Genomic DNA, 16204 nt, shown 5'->3' on the forward strand with positions numbered 1-16204 from the left:
TCCTACTGCATCATTGATTGTATGTTTGTTTTACTCCATGTGTAACTCTGTGTTGTTGTATGTGTCGAACTGCTTTGCTTTATCTTGGCCAGGTCGCAATTGTAAATGAGAACTTGTTCTCAACTGGCCTACCTGGTTAAATAAAGGTGAAATAAAATAAATAAAAATTGTCTAGTTTAAAATAATGTCGCAGAATCGCACCAATAGCAAACCGCCGTTAAACCCCATCGAAGAAGAAGAAGAAGAAGGAGAACCAATAGCCAGAGACCCAACCCGGATGTGATCTTCAACCAGGAAGGACGGCACAACGTGAATGTCAACTGGCCTTTTATAAACTGAATTTAACCGTCATAATGAATAAATCGTTTACCTTTTTTAGCATTTTAGTAATTGTAGCTCCATATTGCATAATCTAGCGTCTGTAACTAAACTATTTATTTGTTCAACGTTGAAATTTAGAGGCATATAGTAACGATGTTGCCGGCGAATAGGTTGTGGTTGTCTGAAGGAGGTGTTGGACTGTTGCGAAGCCTTCGACATTACTGCCAGAAAACACCCAGAAAACTCACAATATGCGAAGCAATCTCACATTTACAAGTGGGAACAAAAATCAAAGTGCAGGTATTGTAATTGTGTCTACTGTAAACCGTCATTGTAAAATAAGAATTTGTTCTTAACTGACATGCAGGGTTAAATAAAGGTGAAATAAAATACTGTCGTAAATGAATTCATGAGAAGTAAGTGAATGAACGAATGACCCTCAGAGGTCTGCTGCTACTCGGTGTTCATCACCTTCACTGTCATTTACAAATATTACATTTGTAACTTCATTTCTGAATGGTTAAATACGGGCTACTGTATTTAGCTATTTAACTCAGGGCAGGGTTGGTCAAAGTATATCATGTAATGTACTGTCCCTCCTGTGGTGGAAAAAAGTACTTTCTATGCCTGTGATATGTGGTTGTCCCACCAAACTCTAGCTATCTTATGATGAATGCTGTCAGTCGCTCTGGATAAGAGCGTCTGCTAAATGACTAAAATCTAAAAACGACGCTGTTGTCATACTTGAGAAAAAGTAAAGATACCTTAATAGAAAATGACTCAAGTAAAAATGAAAGTCACCCAGTAAAATACTACATGAGTAAAAGTCTGAAACTATTTGGTTTTAAATATACTTAAGTATCAAAAGTACATTTAATTGCTAAAATATACTTAAGTATCAAAAGTGAAAGTATAAAAAAATCCTTATATTAAGAAAACCAGACGGCTTTCTGTTTTATTTACAGGTTTACAGGAAGGGCTCACTCCAACACTCAAGACATCATTTACAGTGTGTGTGAATTGGACCATTTTACTGTCCTACTAAACATTCAAAATGTAATGAGTTATTTTGGGTGTCAGGGAAAATGTATGGAGTAGAAAGTTACATTATTTTCTTTTGGAATGTAGTTGAGTAAAAGTTGTCAAAATATCAAAGTAAAGTACAGATACACCCAAAAATGATTTAAGTAGTACTATTTTTACTTAAAACCTCTTAAGGATCGGACCATTCTTTTCAATTTTCGCCTAAAATGACAGACCCAAATCTAACTGCCTATAGCTCAGGACCTGAAGTAAGGATATGCATATTCTTGGTACCATTTGAAAGGAAACACTTTGAAGTTTGTGGAAATGTGAGATCAATGTAGAAGAATATAACACATTAGATCTGGTAAAAGATAATGCAAAGAAAAAAACATGTGTTTTTTTTGTTCCATCATCTTTGAAATACAAGAGAAAGGCTATTATCTGACTTAGGACTCTAGGTGCTATTTAGATGTTGGCCACTAGATGGCAGCAGTGCATATGCAACTTTTTAGACTGATCCAATGAATCATTGCATTTCTGTTCAAAATGTTGTATCAAGTCTGCTCAAATGTGCCTAATTGGTCAATATATACATTTTCAAATACAGTGTGCACTCTCCTCAAACAATAGCATGGTATGTTTTCACTGTAATCGCTACTGTAAATTGGATAGTGCAGTTAGATTAACATGAATTTAATCTTTCTGCCCATATAAGACATGTCTATGTCCTGGGAAATGTTCTTGTTTCTTACAATGTCATGCTAATCACATTAGCGCACATTAGCTAGACACCGATCTGTAGAGATCTTTAAGAGGTTAAGTACTTGACACCACTGTGTCCCTCCTGATATCCTAGGGCTGGGTTCGCTCTGTGAGACCCCAGAAGGAGAACTTGTTTCTCCATGTGAATGACGGGAGCTCCCTTCAGTCTCTACAGGTAGTGGCCAGCTCAGAGCTCAACCACAGGTGAGGACGTACCTGTAGGCTATGTTGCATTATCCTCCTGAAAGTCAGTGTACGTCCCAAATGGTACCCTCTTCCCTGTATAGTGCACTACTTTTGACCAGGACCCCTAGCACCCTCTTCCCTGTATAGTGCACTGCTTTTGACCAGGACCCCTAGCACCCTCTTCCCTGTATAGTGCACTGCTTTTGACCAGGGCCCATAGCACCCGCTTCCCTGTATAGTGCACTACTTTTAACCAGGGCCCATAGCACCCTCTTCCCTGTATAGTGCACTACTTTTGACCAGGGCCCATAGCACCCTCTTCCCTGTATAGTGCACTACTTTTGACCAGGGCCCATAGCACCCTCTTCCCTGTATAGTGCACTACTTTTAACCAGGGCCCATAGCACCCTCTTCCCTGTATAGTGCACTACTTTTAACCAGGGCCCATAGCACCCTCTTCCCTGTATAGTGCACTACTTTTAACCAGGGCCCATAGCACCCTCTTCTCTTTGGGGTGGAGTGACTTGTGTCGCTATATGATGAATCATATAAGGTTTATTACTATACCTATCATGAGTATTTTTCATTGCCTTGATTATCACTCCTCTGTTGTTTCCTGGTTGTTTCTTCTTCTCCAGACTGCTGACGTTTGGGAGTGCTGTGGAGATCTCAGGAAGCCTGGTCACGAGTCCCAGCCGCAAGCAGGAGGTGGAACTGCAGGCTGACCAGATAGATGTGGTTGGAGAATGTAACCCTGTGGTAAATATATAACCAGATGGGTGTGGTTGGAGAATGTAAATATATAACCAGATAGATGTGGTTGGAGAATGTAAATATATAACCAGATAGATGTTGTTGGAGAATGTAAATATATAAACAGGTAGATGTGGTTGGAGAATGTAAATATATAACCAGATAGATGTGGTTGGAGAATGTAAATATATAACCAGATAGATGTGGTTGGAGAATGTAAATATATAACCAGATAGATGTGGTTGGAGAATGTAAATATATAACCAGATAGATGTGGTTGGAGAATGTAAATATATAACCAGATAGATGTGGTTGGAGAATGTAAATATATAACCAGATAGATGTGGTTGGAGAATGTAAATATATAACCAGATAGATGTGGTTGGAGAATGTAAATATATAACCAGATAGATGTGGTTGGAGAATGTAAATATATAACCAGATAGATGTGGTTGGAGAATGTAAATATATAACCAGATAGATGTGGTTGGAGAATGTAAATATATAACCAGATAGATGTGGTTGGAGAATGTAAATATATAACCAGATAGATGTGGTTGGAGAATGTAAATATATAACCAGATAGATGTGGTTGGAGAATGTAAATATATAACCTGATAGATGTGGTTGGAGAATGTAAATATATAACCAGGTGGATGTGGTTGGAGAATGTAAATATATAACCAGATGGATGTGGTTGGAGAATGTAAATATATAACCTGATGGATGTGGTTGGAGAATGTAAATATATAACCAGATAGATGTGGTTGGAGAATGTAAATATATAACCTGATAGATGTGGTTGGAGAATGTAAATATATAACCAGGTGGATGTGGTTGGAGAATGTAAATATATAACCAGATGGATGTGGTTGGAGAATGTAAATATATAACCTGATGGATGTGGTTGGAGAATGTAAATATATAACCAGATAGATGTGGTTGGAGAATGTTAATATATAACCAGATAGATGTGGTTGGAGAATGTTAATATATAACCAGATAGATGTGGTTGGAGAATGTAAATATATAACCAGATAGATGTGGTTGGAGAATGTAAATATATAACCAGATAGATGTGGTTGGAGAATGTAAATATATAACCTGATAGATGTGGTTGGAGAATGTAAATATATAACAAGATAGATGTGGTTGGAGAATGTTAATATATAACCAGATAGATGTGGTTGGAGAATGTTAATATATAACCAGATAGATGTGGTTGGAGAATGTAAATATATAACCAGATAGATGTGGTTGGAGAATGTAAATATATAACCAGATAGATGTGGTTGGAGAATGTAAATATATAACCAGATAGATGTGGTTGGAGAATGTAAATATATAACCAGATAGATGTGGTTGGAGAATGTTACCCTGTGGTAAATATATAACCAGGTAGATGTGGTTGGAGAATGTTACCCTGTGGTAAATATATAATTACATCTGAAAAACCCTTGATGCTCTTAAAGACCTTCATACACTGACTATAATTTTTAGACCGACTGTATCTATCAGATCATGATTGTTTCATAAGTTATAGGCTAACCTGTCATTGTTTTGTTATAAATGTGTTTTAGCTTTGATGCTTTTAATGGTGTATCTTACTGTAGTCAGACCCAGTTGCCATGCTCTCTGTAGTCAGACCCAGTTACCATAATCTCTGTAGTCAGACCCAGTTACCATGCTCTCTGTAGTCAGACCCAGTTACCATGCTCTCTGTAGTCAGACCCAGTTATCATGCTCTCTGTAGTCAGACCCAGTTACCATGCTCTCTGTAGTCAGACCCAGTTACCATGCTCTCTGTAGTCAGACCCAGTTACCATGCTCTCTGACCCAGTTACCATGCTCTCTGTAGTCAGACCCAGTTACCATGCTCTCTGACCCAGTTACCATGCTCTCTGTAGTCAGACCCAGTTACCATGCTCTCTGACCCAGTTACCATGCTCTCTGTAGTCAGACCCAGTTACCATGCTCTCTGACCCAGTTACCATGCTCTCTGACCCAGTTACCATGCTCTCTGACCCAGTTACCATGCTCTCTGACCCAGTTACCATGCTCTCTGTAGTCAGACCCAGTTACCATGCTCTCTGTAGTCAGACCCAGTTACCATGCTCTCTGTAGTCAGACGCAGTTACCATGCTCTCTGTAGTCAGACCCAGTTACCATGCTCTCTGTAGTCAGACCCAGTTACCATGCTCTCTGTAGTCAGACCCAGTTGCCATGCTCTCTGTAGCCAGACCCAGTTACCATGCTCTCTGTAGTCAGACCCAGTTACCATGCTCTCTGTAGTCAGACCCAGTTACCATGCTCTCTGTAGTCAGACCCAGTTACCATGCTCTCTGACCCAGTTACCATGCTCTCTGACCCAGTTACCATGCTCTCTGTAGTCAGACCCAGTTACCATGCTCTCTGTAGTCAGACCCAGTTACCATGCTCTCTGACCCAGTTACCATGCTCTCTGTAGTCAGACCCAGTTACCATGCTCTCTGTAGTCAGACCCAGTTACCATGCTCTCTGTAGTCAGACCCAGTTACCATGCTCTCTGACCCAGTTACCATGCTCTCTGTAGTCAGACCGAGTTACCATGCTCTCTGACCCAGTTACCATGCTCTCTGTAGTCAGACCCAGTTACCATGCTCTCTGACCCAGTTACCATGCTCTCTGACCCAGTTACCATGCTCTCTGACCCAGTTACCATGCTCTCTGTAGTCAGACCCAGTTACCATGCTCTCTGTAGTCAGACCCAGTTACCATGCTCTCTGACCCAGTTACCATGCTCTCTGTAGTCAGACCCAGTTACCATGCTCTCTGACCCAGTTACCATGCTCTCTGTAGTCAGACCCAGTTACCATGCTCTCTGACCCAGTTACCATGCTCTCTGTAGTCAGACCCAGTTACCATGCTCTCTGTAGTCAGACCCAGTTACCATGCTCTCTGACCCAGTTACCATGCTCTCTGACCCAGTTACCATGCTCTCTGACCCAGTTACCATGCTCTCTGACCCAGTTACCATGCTCTCTGACCCAGTTACCATGCTCTCTGACCCAGTTACCATGCTCTCTGACCCAGTTACCATGCTCTCTGTAGTCAGACCCAGTTACCATGCTCTCTGACCCAGTTACCATGCTCTCTGACCCAGTTACCATGCTCTCTGACCCAGTTACCATGCTCTCTGTAGTCAGACCCAGTTACCATGCTCTCTGACCCAGTTACCATGCTCTCTGTAGTCAGACCCAGTTACCATGCTCTCTGACCCAGTTACCATGCTCTCTGTAGTCAGACCCAGTTACCATGCTCTCTGACCCAGTTACCATGCTCTCTGACCCAGTTACCATGCTCTCTGACCCAGTTACCATGCTCTCTGACCCAGTTACCATGCTCTCTGTAGTCAGACCCAGTTACCATGCTCTCTGTAGTCAGACCCAGTTACCATGCTCTCTGTAGTCAGACCCAGTTACCATGCTCTCTGTAGTCAGACCCAGTTACCATGCTCTCTGTAGTCAGACCCAGTTACCATGCTCTCTGTAGTCAGACCCAGTTGCCATGCTCTCTGTAGTCAGACCCAGTTGCCATGCTCTCTGTAGTCAGACCCAGTTGCCATGCTCTCTGTAGCCAGACCCAGTTACCATGCTCTCTGTAGTCAGACCCAGTTACCATGCTCTCTGTAGTCAGACCCAGTTACCATGCTCTCTGTAGTCAGACCCAGTTACCATGCTCTCTGTAGTCAGACCCAGTTACCATGCTCTCTGACCCAGTTACCATGCTCTCTGACCCAGTTACCATGCTCTCTGACCCAGTTACCATGCTCTCTGACCCAGTTACCATGCTCTCTGTAGTCAGACCCAGTTACCATGCTCTCTGTAGTCAGACCCAGTTACCATGCTCTCTGACCCAGTTACCATGCTCTCTGTAGTCAGACCCAGTTACCATGCTCTCTGTAGTCAGACCCAGTTACCATGCTCTCTGTAGTCAGACCCAGTTACCATGCTCTCTGACCCAGTTACCATGCTCTCTGTAGTCAGACCGAGTTACCATGCTCTCTGACCCAGTTACCATGCTCTCTGTAGTCAGACCGAGTTACCATGCTCTCTGACCCAGTTACCATGCTCTCTGTAGTCAGACCCAGTTACCATGCTCTCTGACCCAGTTACCATGCTCTCTGACCCAGTTACCATGCTCTCTGACCCAGTTACCATGCTCTCTGTAGTCAGACCCAGTTACCATGCTCTCTGTAGTCAGACCCAGTTACCATGCTCTCTGACCCAGTTACCATGCTCTCTGTAGTCAGACCCAGTTACCATGCTCTCTGACCCAGTTACCATGCTCTCTGTAGTCAGACCCAGTTACCATGCTCTCTGACCCAGTTACCATGCTCTCTGTAGTCAGACCCAGTTACCATGCTCTCTGACCCAGTTACCATGCTCTCTGACCCAGTTACCATGCTCTCTGACCCAGTTACCATGCTCTCTGACCCAGTTACCATGCTCTCTGACCCAGTTACCATGCTCTCTGTAGTCAGACCCAGTTACCATGCTCTCTGACCCAGTTACCATGCTCTCTGACCCAGTTACCATGCTCTCTGACCCAGTTACCATGCTCTCTGACCCAGTTACCATGCTCTCTGACCCAGTTACCATGCTCTCTGACCCAGTTACCATGCTCTCTGACCCAGTTACCATGCTCTCTGACCCAGTTACCATGCTCTCTGACCCAGTTACCATGCTCTCTGACCCAGTTAACATGCTCTCTGACCCAGTTACCATGCTCTCTGACCCAGTTACCATGCTCTCTGACCCAGTTACCATGCTCTCTGACCCAGTTACCATGCTCTCTGACCCAGTTACCATGCTCTCTGACCCAGTTACCATGCTCTCTGTAGTCAGACCCAGTTACCATGCTCTCTGACCCAGTTACCATGCTCTCTGACCCAGTTACCATGCTCTCTGACCCAGTTACCATGCTCTCTGTCACCCAGTTACCATGCTCTCTGACCCAGTTACCATGCTCTCTGACCCAGTTACCATGCTCTCTGACCCAGTTACCATGCTCTCTGTAGTCAGACCCAGTTACCATGCTCTCTGACCCAGTTACCATGCTCTCTGACCCAGTTACCATGCTCTCTGTAGTCAGACCCAGTTACCATGCTCTCTGTAGTCAGACCCAGTTACCATGCTCTCTGACCCAGTTACCATGCTCTCTGACCCAGTTACCATGCTCTCTGACCCAGTTACCATGCTCTCTGACCCAGTTACCATGCTCTCTGACCCAGTTACCATGCTCTCTGACCCAGTTACCATGCTCTCTGTAGTCAGACCCAGTTACCATGCTCTCTGACCCAGTTACCATGCTCTCTGACCCAGTTACCATGCTCTCTGACCCAGTTACCATGCTCTCTGACCCAGTTACCATGCTCTCTGACCCAGTTACCATGCTCTCTGACCCAGTTACCATGCTCTCTGTTGTTTCAGTACTTTCCGTTTAAGATCAAGGAGAAACATGGTCTGGAATACATCCGTCAGTTTCCTCATCTGAGGTGTAGGACCAACGCTTTCAGTTCCCTGCTGAGAATACGCAGCGAAGCCACCGCTGCTATACAGCAATATTTCAAGGTGAGACGAGACCAATGTTAAACCAGTAGACTAGAATATCATTTTTTATATCAACTCATATCCTTCTTCACACTACTGTCCCAAGCCTAGCTCTGCTGTGCTGGTCTGGCTAGCCTTCACATCCACCGTAGGTGCTGGAACCTTGTCGGGAAAGTACAATGTGAAAATAAAATATCCAAGAGGACCCAATAGTGATAATATTAGTGGTGTTGTTGTTGCAGGAGAAGGGCTTTATTCAGATCCACACCCGAGTCCTCACCTCTAATGACTGTGAAGGGGCAGGAGAGGGGCTTTATTCAGATCCACACCCCAGTCCGGATGATAATATTAGTGTTGTTGTTGTTGCAGGAGAAGGGCTTTATTCAGATCCACACCCCAGTCCTCACCTCTAATGACTGTGAAGGAGCAGGAGAGCTCTTCCAGGTTGAGGTGAGCTCTGCGTGTCAGAGAATTACAATTCTATTCTGGCCATCAACAAAATGGTGGAGTAAATAAAGTCTCAGCATAATAATAATAATAATAATAATAATAATACTTGGGTTCAGTTTAGTTTGAACATCTGGTTGTTATTGTAAAGAGAAGGTTTAATGTGTCTTCCATCTTCTCTCAGCCTGCAGGTCAGGAGAAGAACCAGGATGAGGAAGGGCACCAACACTTCTTCTCTGTCCCAGCGTACCTGACTGTCTCTGGGCAGCTGCATCTGGAGGTCATGGCTGGGTGAGGACATCCTGGAACTCAGTACCATGCATTCATTCAGTCTCACTCACTCAGTCACTCACTCAGTCACTCAGTCACTCAGTCACTCACTCAGTCACTCACTCCACTCACTCAGTCACTCACTCCACTCACTCAGTCACTCACTCCACTCACTCCACTCAGTCAGTCACTCAGTCACTCAGTCACTCAGTCACTCCTCTCACTCCACTCACTCACTCACTCCTCTCACTCCACTCACTCCACTCACTCCACTCACTCACTCACCTCACTCCACTCACTCACTCCCTCACTCCACTCACTCCACTCACTCCACTCACTCACTCACTCCACCTCACTCCACTCACACACTCACTCACCTCACTCACTCAGTCACTCAGTCACTCACTCCTCTCACTCACTCACTCCTCTCACTCACTCACTCCACTCACTCACTCCACTCACTCCACTCACTCCACTCACTCCACTCACTCCACTCACTCACTCCACTCACTCACTCACTCACTCACTCACTCAGTCACTCAGTCACTCCACTCCACTCACTCACTCCACTCACTCACTCCACTCACTTCACTCAGTCACTCACTTCACTCACTCACTCCACTCACTCACTCACTCACTCACTCACTCACTCACTCACTCAGTCACTCAGTCACTCAGTCACTCCACTCCACTCCACTCCACTCACTCACTTCACTCAGTCACTCACTTCACTCACTCCACTCACTCACTCACTCACTCACTCACTCACTCACTCACTCACTCACTCACTCACTCACTCACTCGATCCAGAGAGAGTATTGTATGTTTGCAGTATTTATACTTTGGGTTTCTATGTCTCCTCCAGGGCGTTTCCAGGAGTGTACACTTTTGGACCAACGTTCCGGGCAGAAAACTCTCAGAGCAGACGTCACCTGGCTGAGTTCTACATGGTGGAGGCAGAGATCTCCTTCACACAGTCACTAGAGGATCTTATGAAGGTATGGAATATAAAGAGTTTCTAACTAGTAATCATCTACAGTACTTGGTGGAGATATAGATCTCCTTCACACAGTCACTAGAGGATCTTATGAAGGTATGGAATATAAAGAGTTTCTAACTAGTAATCATCTACAGTACTTGGTGGAGATATAGATCTCCTTCACACAGTCACTAGAGGATCTTATGAAGGTATGGAATATAAAGAGTTTCTAGCTAGTAATCATCTACAGTACTTGGTGGAGATATAGATCTCCTTCACACAGTCACTAGAGGATCTTATGAAGGTATGGAATATAAAGAGTTTCTAACTAGTAATCATCTACAGTACTTGGTGGAGATATAGATCTCCTTCACACAGTCACTAGAGGATCTTATGAAGGTATGGAATATAAAGAGTTTCTAACTAGTAATCATCTACAGTACTTGGTGGAGATATAGATCTCCTTCACACAGTCACTAGAGGATCTTATGAAGGTATGGAATATAAAGAGTTTCTAACTAGTAATCATCTACAGTACTTGGTGGAGATATAGATCTCCTTCACACAGTCACTAGAGGATCTTATGAAGGTATGGAATATAAAGAGTTTCTAACTAGTAATCATCTACAGTACTTGGTGGAGATATAGATCTCCTTCACACAGTCACTACAGCAGTGGTTTTCAACCTCTCCTCGGGGACCCCCAGCTGTTCCAAATCTCTCCTCGGGGACCCCCAGCTGTTCCAAATCTCTCCTCGGGGACCCCCAGCTGTTCCAAATCTCTCCTCGGGGACCCCCAGCTGTTCCAAATCTCTCCTCGGGGACCCCCAGCTGTTCCTCTCCTCGGGGACCCCCAGCTGTTCCTCTCCTCGGGGACCCCCAGCTGTTCCTCTCCTCGGGACCCCCAGCTGTTCCTCTCCTCGGGGACCCCCAGCTGTTCCTCTCCTCGGGGACCCCCAGCTGTTCCTCTCCTCGGGACCCCCAGCTGGTCCTCTCCTCGGGACCCCCAGCTGTTCTAAACCTCGGGGACCCCCAGCTGTTCCAAATCTCTCCTCGGGGACCCCCAGCTGTTCCAAATCTCTCCTCGGGGACCCCCAGCTGTTCCAAATCTCTCCTCGGGGACCCCCAGCTGTTCCAAATCTCTCCTCGGGGACCCCCAGCTGTTCCAAATCTCTCCTCGGGGACCCCCAGCTGTTCCTCTCCTCGGGGACCCCCAGCTGTTCCTCTCCTCGGGACCCCCAGCTGTTCCTCTCCTCGGGGACCCCCAGCTGTTCCTCTCCTCGGGACCCCCAGCTGTTCCTCTCCTCGGGGACCCCCAGCTGTTCCTCTCCTCGGGGACCCCCAGCTGTTCCTCTCCTCGGGGACCCCCAGCTGTTCCTCTCCTCGGGACCCCCAGCTGTTCCTCTCCTCCTGGACTCTGATTTGACTAAATTAATCCTTCTAGACCTGATTGACTAAATTAATCAGCATTACCTGGTCTCCTTGTAGACCTGATTTGACTAAATGACTCTGCATTAACTGGTGTCCTTACCTCTTCAGGTGATGGAAGACTTGTTCAGGTCTACAACAGAACATCTCCTAACTCAGTGTCCTGAAGATGTGGCTTTATATCACAAACATGTGTCACCTGGATACAGGGTGAGACAACAGAAAAGATCTAAAAACACAATACCATACATTCCTGAACATATTGAATGAACTTTGAACTCTCCTCCCCCTCACACCCTATTGATCTAAACTAGAGATTATTCTGTTTTCTCTATTTTCTCCCAAGGACAATGTGGATCTAATGATGAAGAAGAGTTTTAATGTGTAAGTGTGTGCAAGCTTTTTATGTGTCCCAAATGGCTCCCTATTCCCTACAGAGTGCACTACTTTTGACCAGGACCCAAAGGGTAGTAGTGCACTGTATAGGGGATTAGGTTGCTTTATGGGTCATGTCTCACCTCTACCAATCTAAATCAAATCAAATGTCACACGCTTGGTGAACAACAGGTGTTGACTGACGGGGTCCTTGGTAAACAACAGGTGTTGACTGACGGGGTCCTTGGTGAACAACAGGTGTTGACTGACGGGGTCCTTGGTAAACAACAGGTCCTTGGTAAACAACAGGTGTTGACTGACGGGGTCCTTGGTGAACAACAGGTGTTGACTGATGGGGTCCTTGGTAAACAACAGGTGTTGACTGACGGGGTCCTTGGTAAACAACAGGTGTTGACTGACGGGGTCCTTGGTAAACAACAGGTGTTGACTGATGGGGTCCTTGGTAAACAACAGGTCCTTGGTAAACAACAGGTGTTGACTGACGGGGTCCTTGGTAAACAACAGGTGTTGACTGACGGGGTCCTTGGTAAACAACAGGTCCTTGGTAAACAACAGGTGTTGACTGACGGGGTCCTTGGTAAACAACAGGTGTTGACTGACGGGGTCCTTGGTAAACAACAGGTGTTCTGACTGACGGGGTCCTTGGTGAACAACAATGCAGAGTTAAAGATACCAATGAAGAAGATGGAATATAAATAGTGACCTGATACACAGTGAATAACAATAACTAGTCAAAATTATTATTCAGATCCTTTGACTTTTTCCACATTTTAAATTACATTACAGCCTTATTCTAAAATTGATCAAATTTAATGTTTTTCCTCATAAATCTACACACAATACCCCATATCGACAAGTCAAAAACAGGATTTTAGAAATGTTTGCAAATGTATCTATAAAAAGAAAATGAAATACCTTATTTACATCAGTATTCAGACCCTTCGCTATGAGACTCAAAATTGAGCTCAGGTGCATCCTGTTTCCATTGATCATCCTTGAGATGTTTCTACAACTTGTTTGGAGTCCACCTGTGGTAAATTCAATTGATTGAACATGATTTGGAAAGGCACACACCTGTCTATATAAGGTCCCACAGTTGACAGTGAATGTCAGAGTAAAAACCAAGTCATGAGGTCGAAGGAATTGTCCGTAGAGCTCTGACACAATCCTGGCTCGAGGCACAGATCTGGGGAATGGTACCAAAAAATGTCTGCAGCATTGAAGGCCTCCAAGAACACAGTGGCCTCTATCATTCTTAAATGGAAGAAGTTTATGTGTGAAATGCTTGATAGTGTATGTTATGTGAACAGAGAGGTATCCTTTCTTGGGGACCTGAATATTGACTGGTTTTCATCAAGCTTCTTGGGGACCTGAATATTGACTGGTTCTCATCAAGCTGTCCTCTCAAGAGGAAGCTTCTTACTGTAACCCGTGGCTGTAGGTTATTAATCAACCTACCAGGGTGTTTACAAAACACTACAGGAACAAGATCATCCACATGCATCATTTTTACTAAATCTGTAGAACTTTGTTCTAAAGCTGTATCCGTACCCATTGGATACAATGATCACAATATAGTGGCTATATCCAGGAAAGCCAAAGTTCCAACAGCTGGGCCTAAAATAGTGTATAAGAGATCATACAAAAGATTTTGCTGTGACTCTTATGTGGATGATGTTAAAACATATTGGTTGGTCTGATGTGATTAACGAGGAGCATCCAGACGCTGCACTTGATGAATTTATGAAATTGCTTCTTCCAATTATTGCTAAACATGCACCTGTTAAGAAACTGACTGTTAGAACTGTGAAGGCTCCATGGATTGATGAGGAATTGAAAAACTGCATGGTTGAAAGAGATGGGACAATTGCTATCGATCAATAATGACAAACCTCCTGGCATTGACAACTTAGATGGAAAGCTACTGAGGATGGTATCTGACTCTATAGCCACTCCTATCTGTCATATCTTTAATCTGAGCCTAGAAGGAAGTCTTTGTCCTCAGGCCTGGAGGGAAGCCAAAGTCATTCCGCTACCCAAGAGTGGTAAAGGCCTTTACTGGTTCTAACAACAGACCTATCAGCTTGCTGCCAGATCTTAGCAAACTGTCGGGAAAAAAAATGGTGTTTGACCAAATACAATGCTATTTCTCTGTAAACAAATTAACAACATACTTTCAACATGCTTATAGAGAAGGGCACTCAACATGTACTGCACTGACACAAATGACTGATGATTGGTTGAAAGAAATTGATAATAAGCAGATTGTGGGAGCTGTACTGTTAGATTTCAGTGCTGCCTTTGATATTATTGACCTTAACCTCTCTAGGATAGGTGGCACCAAATCATCCCACCTACGTAACAGCCAGTGGAATCCCGTGGTGCGTTATTCAAAAACCTTAGAAATGCAAAAACTTCAATTTTTCAAACATATGACTATTTTACACCATTTTAAAGACAAGACTCTCGTTAATCTAACCACACTGTCCGATTTCAAAAAGGCTTTACAACGAAAGCAAAACATTAGATTATGTCAGGAGAGTACCCAGCCAGAAATAGTCAGACACCCATTTTTCAAGCTAGCATATAATGTCACATAAACCCAAACCACAGCTAAATGCAGCACTAACCTTTGATGATCTTCATCAGATGACAACCCTAGGACATTATGTTATACAATACATGCATGTTTTGTTCAATCAAGTTCATATTTATATCAAAAACCGGCTTTTTACATTAGCATGTGACTAGCATTCCCACCGAACACTGCCGGTGAATTTACTAAATTACTCACGATAAACATCCACAAAAAGCATAACAATTATTTTAAGAATTATAGATACAGAACTTCTCTATGCACTCGATATGTCCGATTTTAAAATAGCTTTTCGGTGAAAGCACATTTTGCAATATTCTCAGTAGATAGCCCGGCATCACAGGGCTAGCTATTTAGACACCCAGCAAGTTTAGCACTCAGAAAAGTCACATTTACTATAAGAAAAATGTTATTACCTTTGCTGTCTTCGTCAGAATGCACTCCCAGGACTTCTACTTCAATAACAAATGTTGGTTTGGTTCAAAATAATCCATAGTTATATCCAAACAGCGGCGTTTTGTTCGTGCGTTCAAGACACTATCCGAAAGGGTAAATAAGGGTGACGAGCATGGCGCAATTCGTGACAAAAAAATTCTAAATATTCCATTACCGTACTTCGAAGCATGTCAACCGCTGTTTAAAATCAATTTTTATGCCATTTTTCTAGTAAAAAAGCGATAATATTCCGACCGGGAATCTGCATTTAGGTAAACAGAGGAAAGAAAATAAAGCATTCGGTCGACTCGGGCACGCGCCTAAGCCCACAGTACTCTGAGCGGCCACTTGCCAAACGCGATAATGTGTTTCAGCCAGAGCCTGCCTCGATATCCTTCAGCTTTTTCCCGGGCTCTGAGAGCCTATGGGAGCCGTAGGAAGTGTCACGTTATTGCAAAGATCCTAAGTCTTCAATAAAAAGAGCCCAGATGAAACACAACTTGTCAGACAGGCCACTTCCTGCATGGAATCTTCTCAGGGTTTTGCCTGCCATATGAGTTCTGTTATACTCACAGACACCATTCAAACTGTTTTAGAAACTTTAGGGTGTTTTCTATCCAAAGCCAATAATTATATGCATATTCTAGTTACTGGGCAGGAGTAGTAACCAGATTAAATCGGGTACGTTTTTTTATCCAGCCGTGTCAATACTGCCCCCTAGCCCTACCAGGTTAAACTGTTGTTGAGAGAACTTGTGTTGTGGCTTTTCTACCTCTGCCATATCGTGGATTCAGAACTATCTATCTAATAGAACTCAAAGGGTTTTCTTTAATGGAAGCTTCTCTAATGTTATACATGTAAAGTGTGGTGTACCGCAGGGCAGCTCTCTAGGCCCTCTACTCTTTTCTATTTTTTACCAATGACCTGCCACTGGCATTAAACAAAGCATGTGTGTCCATGTATGCTGATGATTCAACCATATACGCATCAGCAACCACAGCTAATGAAGTCACTG

At 43.9% G+C, this 16204-nt stretch overlaps 1 protein-coding gene across 1 annotated transcript in view; it reads left to right on the plus strand.

The window, feature by feature from the left end:
* The first annotated feature begins 284 nt into the window (after positions 1 to 284).
* Positions 285 to 16204, plus strand: part of nars2 (asparaginyl-tRNA synthetase 2, mitochondrial) — a 28593-nt gene continuing 12673 nt past the window's right edge. Inside the window, exons 1-9 of the mRNA XM_014163702.2 lie at positions 285 to 621; positions 2204 to 2313; positions 2934 to 3054; positions 8520 to 8660; positions 9009 to 9089; positions 9271 to 9377; positions 10222 to 10354; positions 11874 to 11972; positions 12109 to 12146. Of these exons, the coding sequence (XP_014019177.1) occupies positions 475 to 621; positions 2204 to 2313; positions 2934 to 3054; positions 8520 to 8660; positions 9009 to 9089; positions 9271 to 9377; positions 10222 to 10354; positions 11874 to 11972; positions 12109 to 12146 (977 nt within the window). The 5' untranslated portion in view covers positions 285 to 474. The remainder of the gene's footprint in view (positions 622 to 2203; positions 2314 to 2933; positions 3055 to 8519; positions 8661 to 9008; positions 9090 to 9270; positions 9378 to 10221; positions 10355 to 11873; positions 11973 to 12108; positions 12147 to 16204) is intronic.

Source organism: Salmo salar, chromosome ssa20 (genome assembly GCF_905237065.1).
Source record: "Salmo salar chromosome ssa20, Ssal_v3.1, whole genome shotgun sequence".
Taxonomy (NCBI): domain Eukaryota; kingdom Metazoa; phylum Chordata; class Actinopteri; order Salmoniformes; family Salmonidae; genus Salmo; species Salmo salar.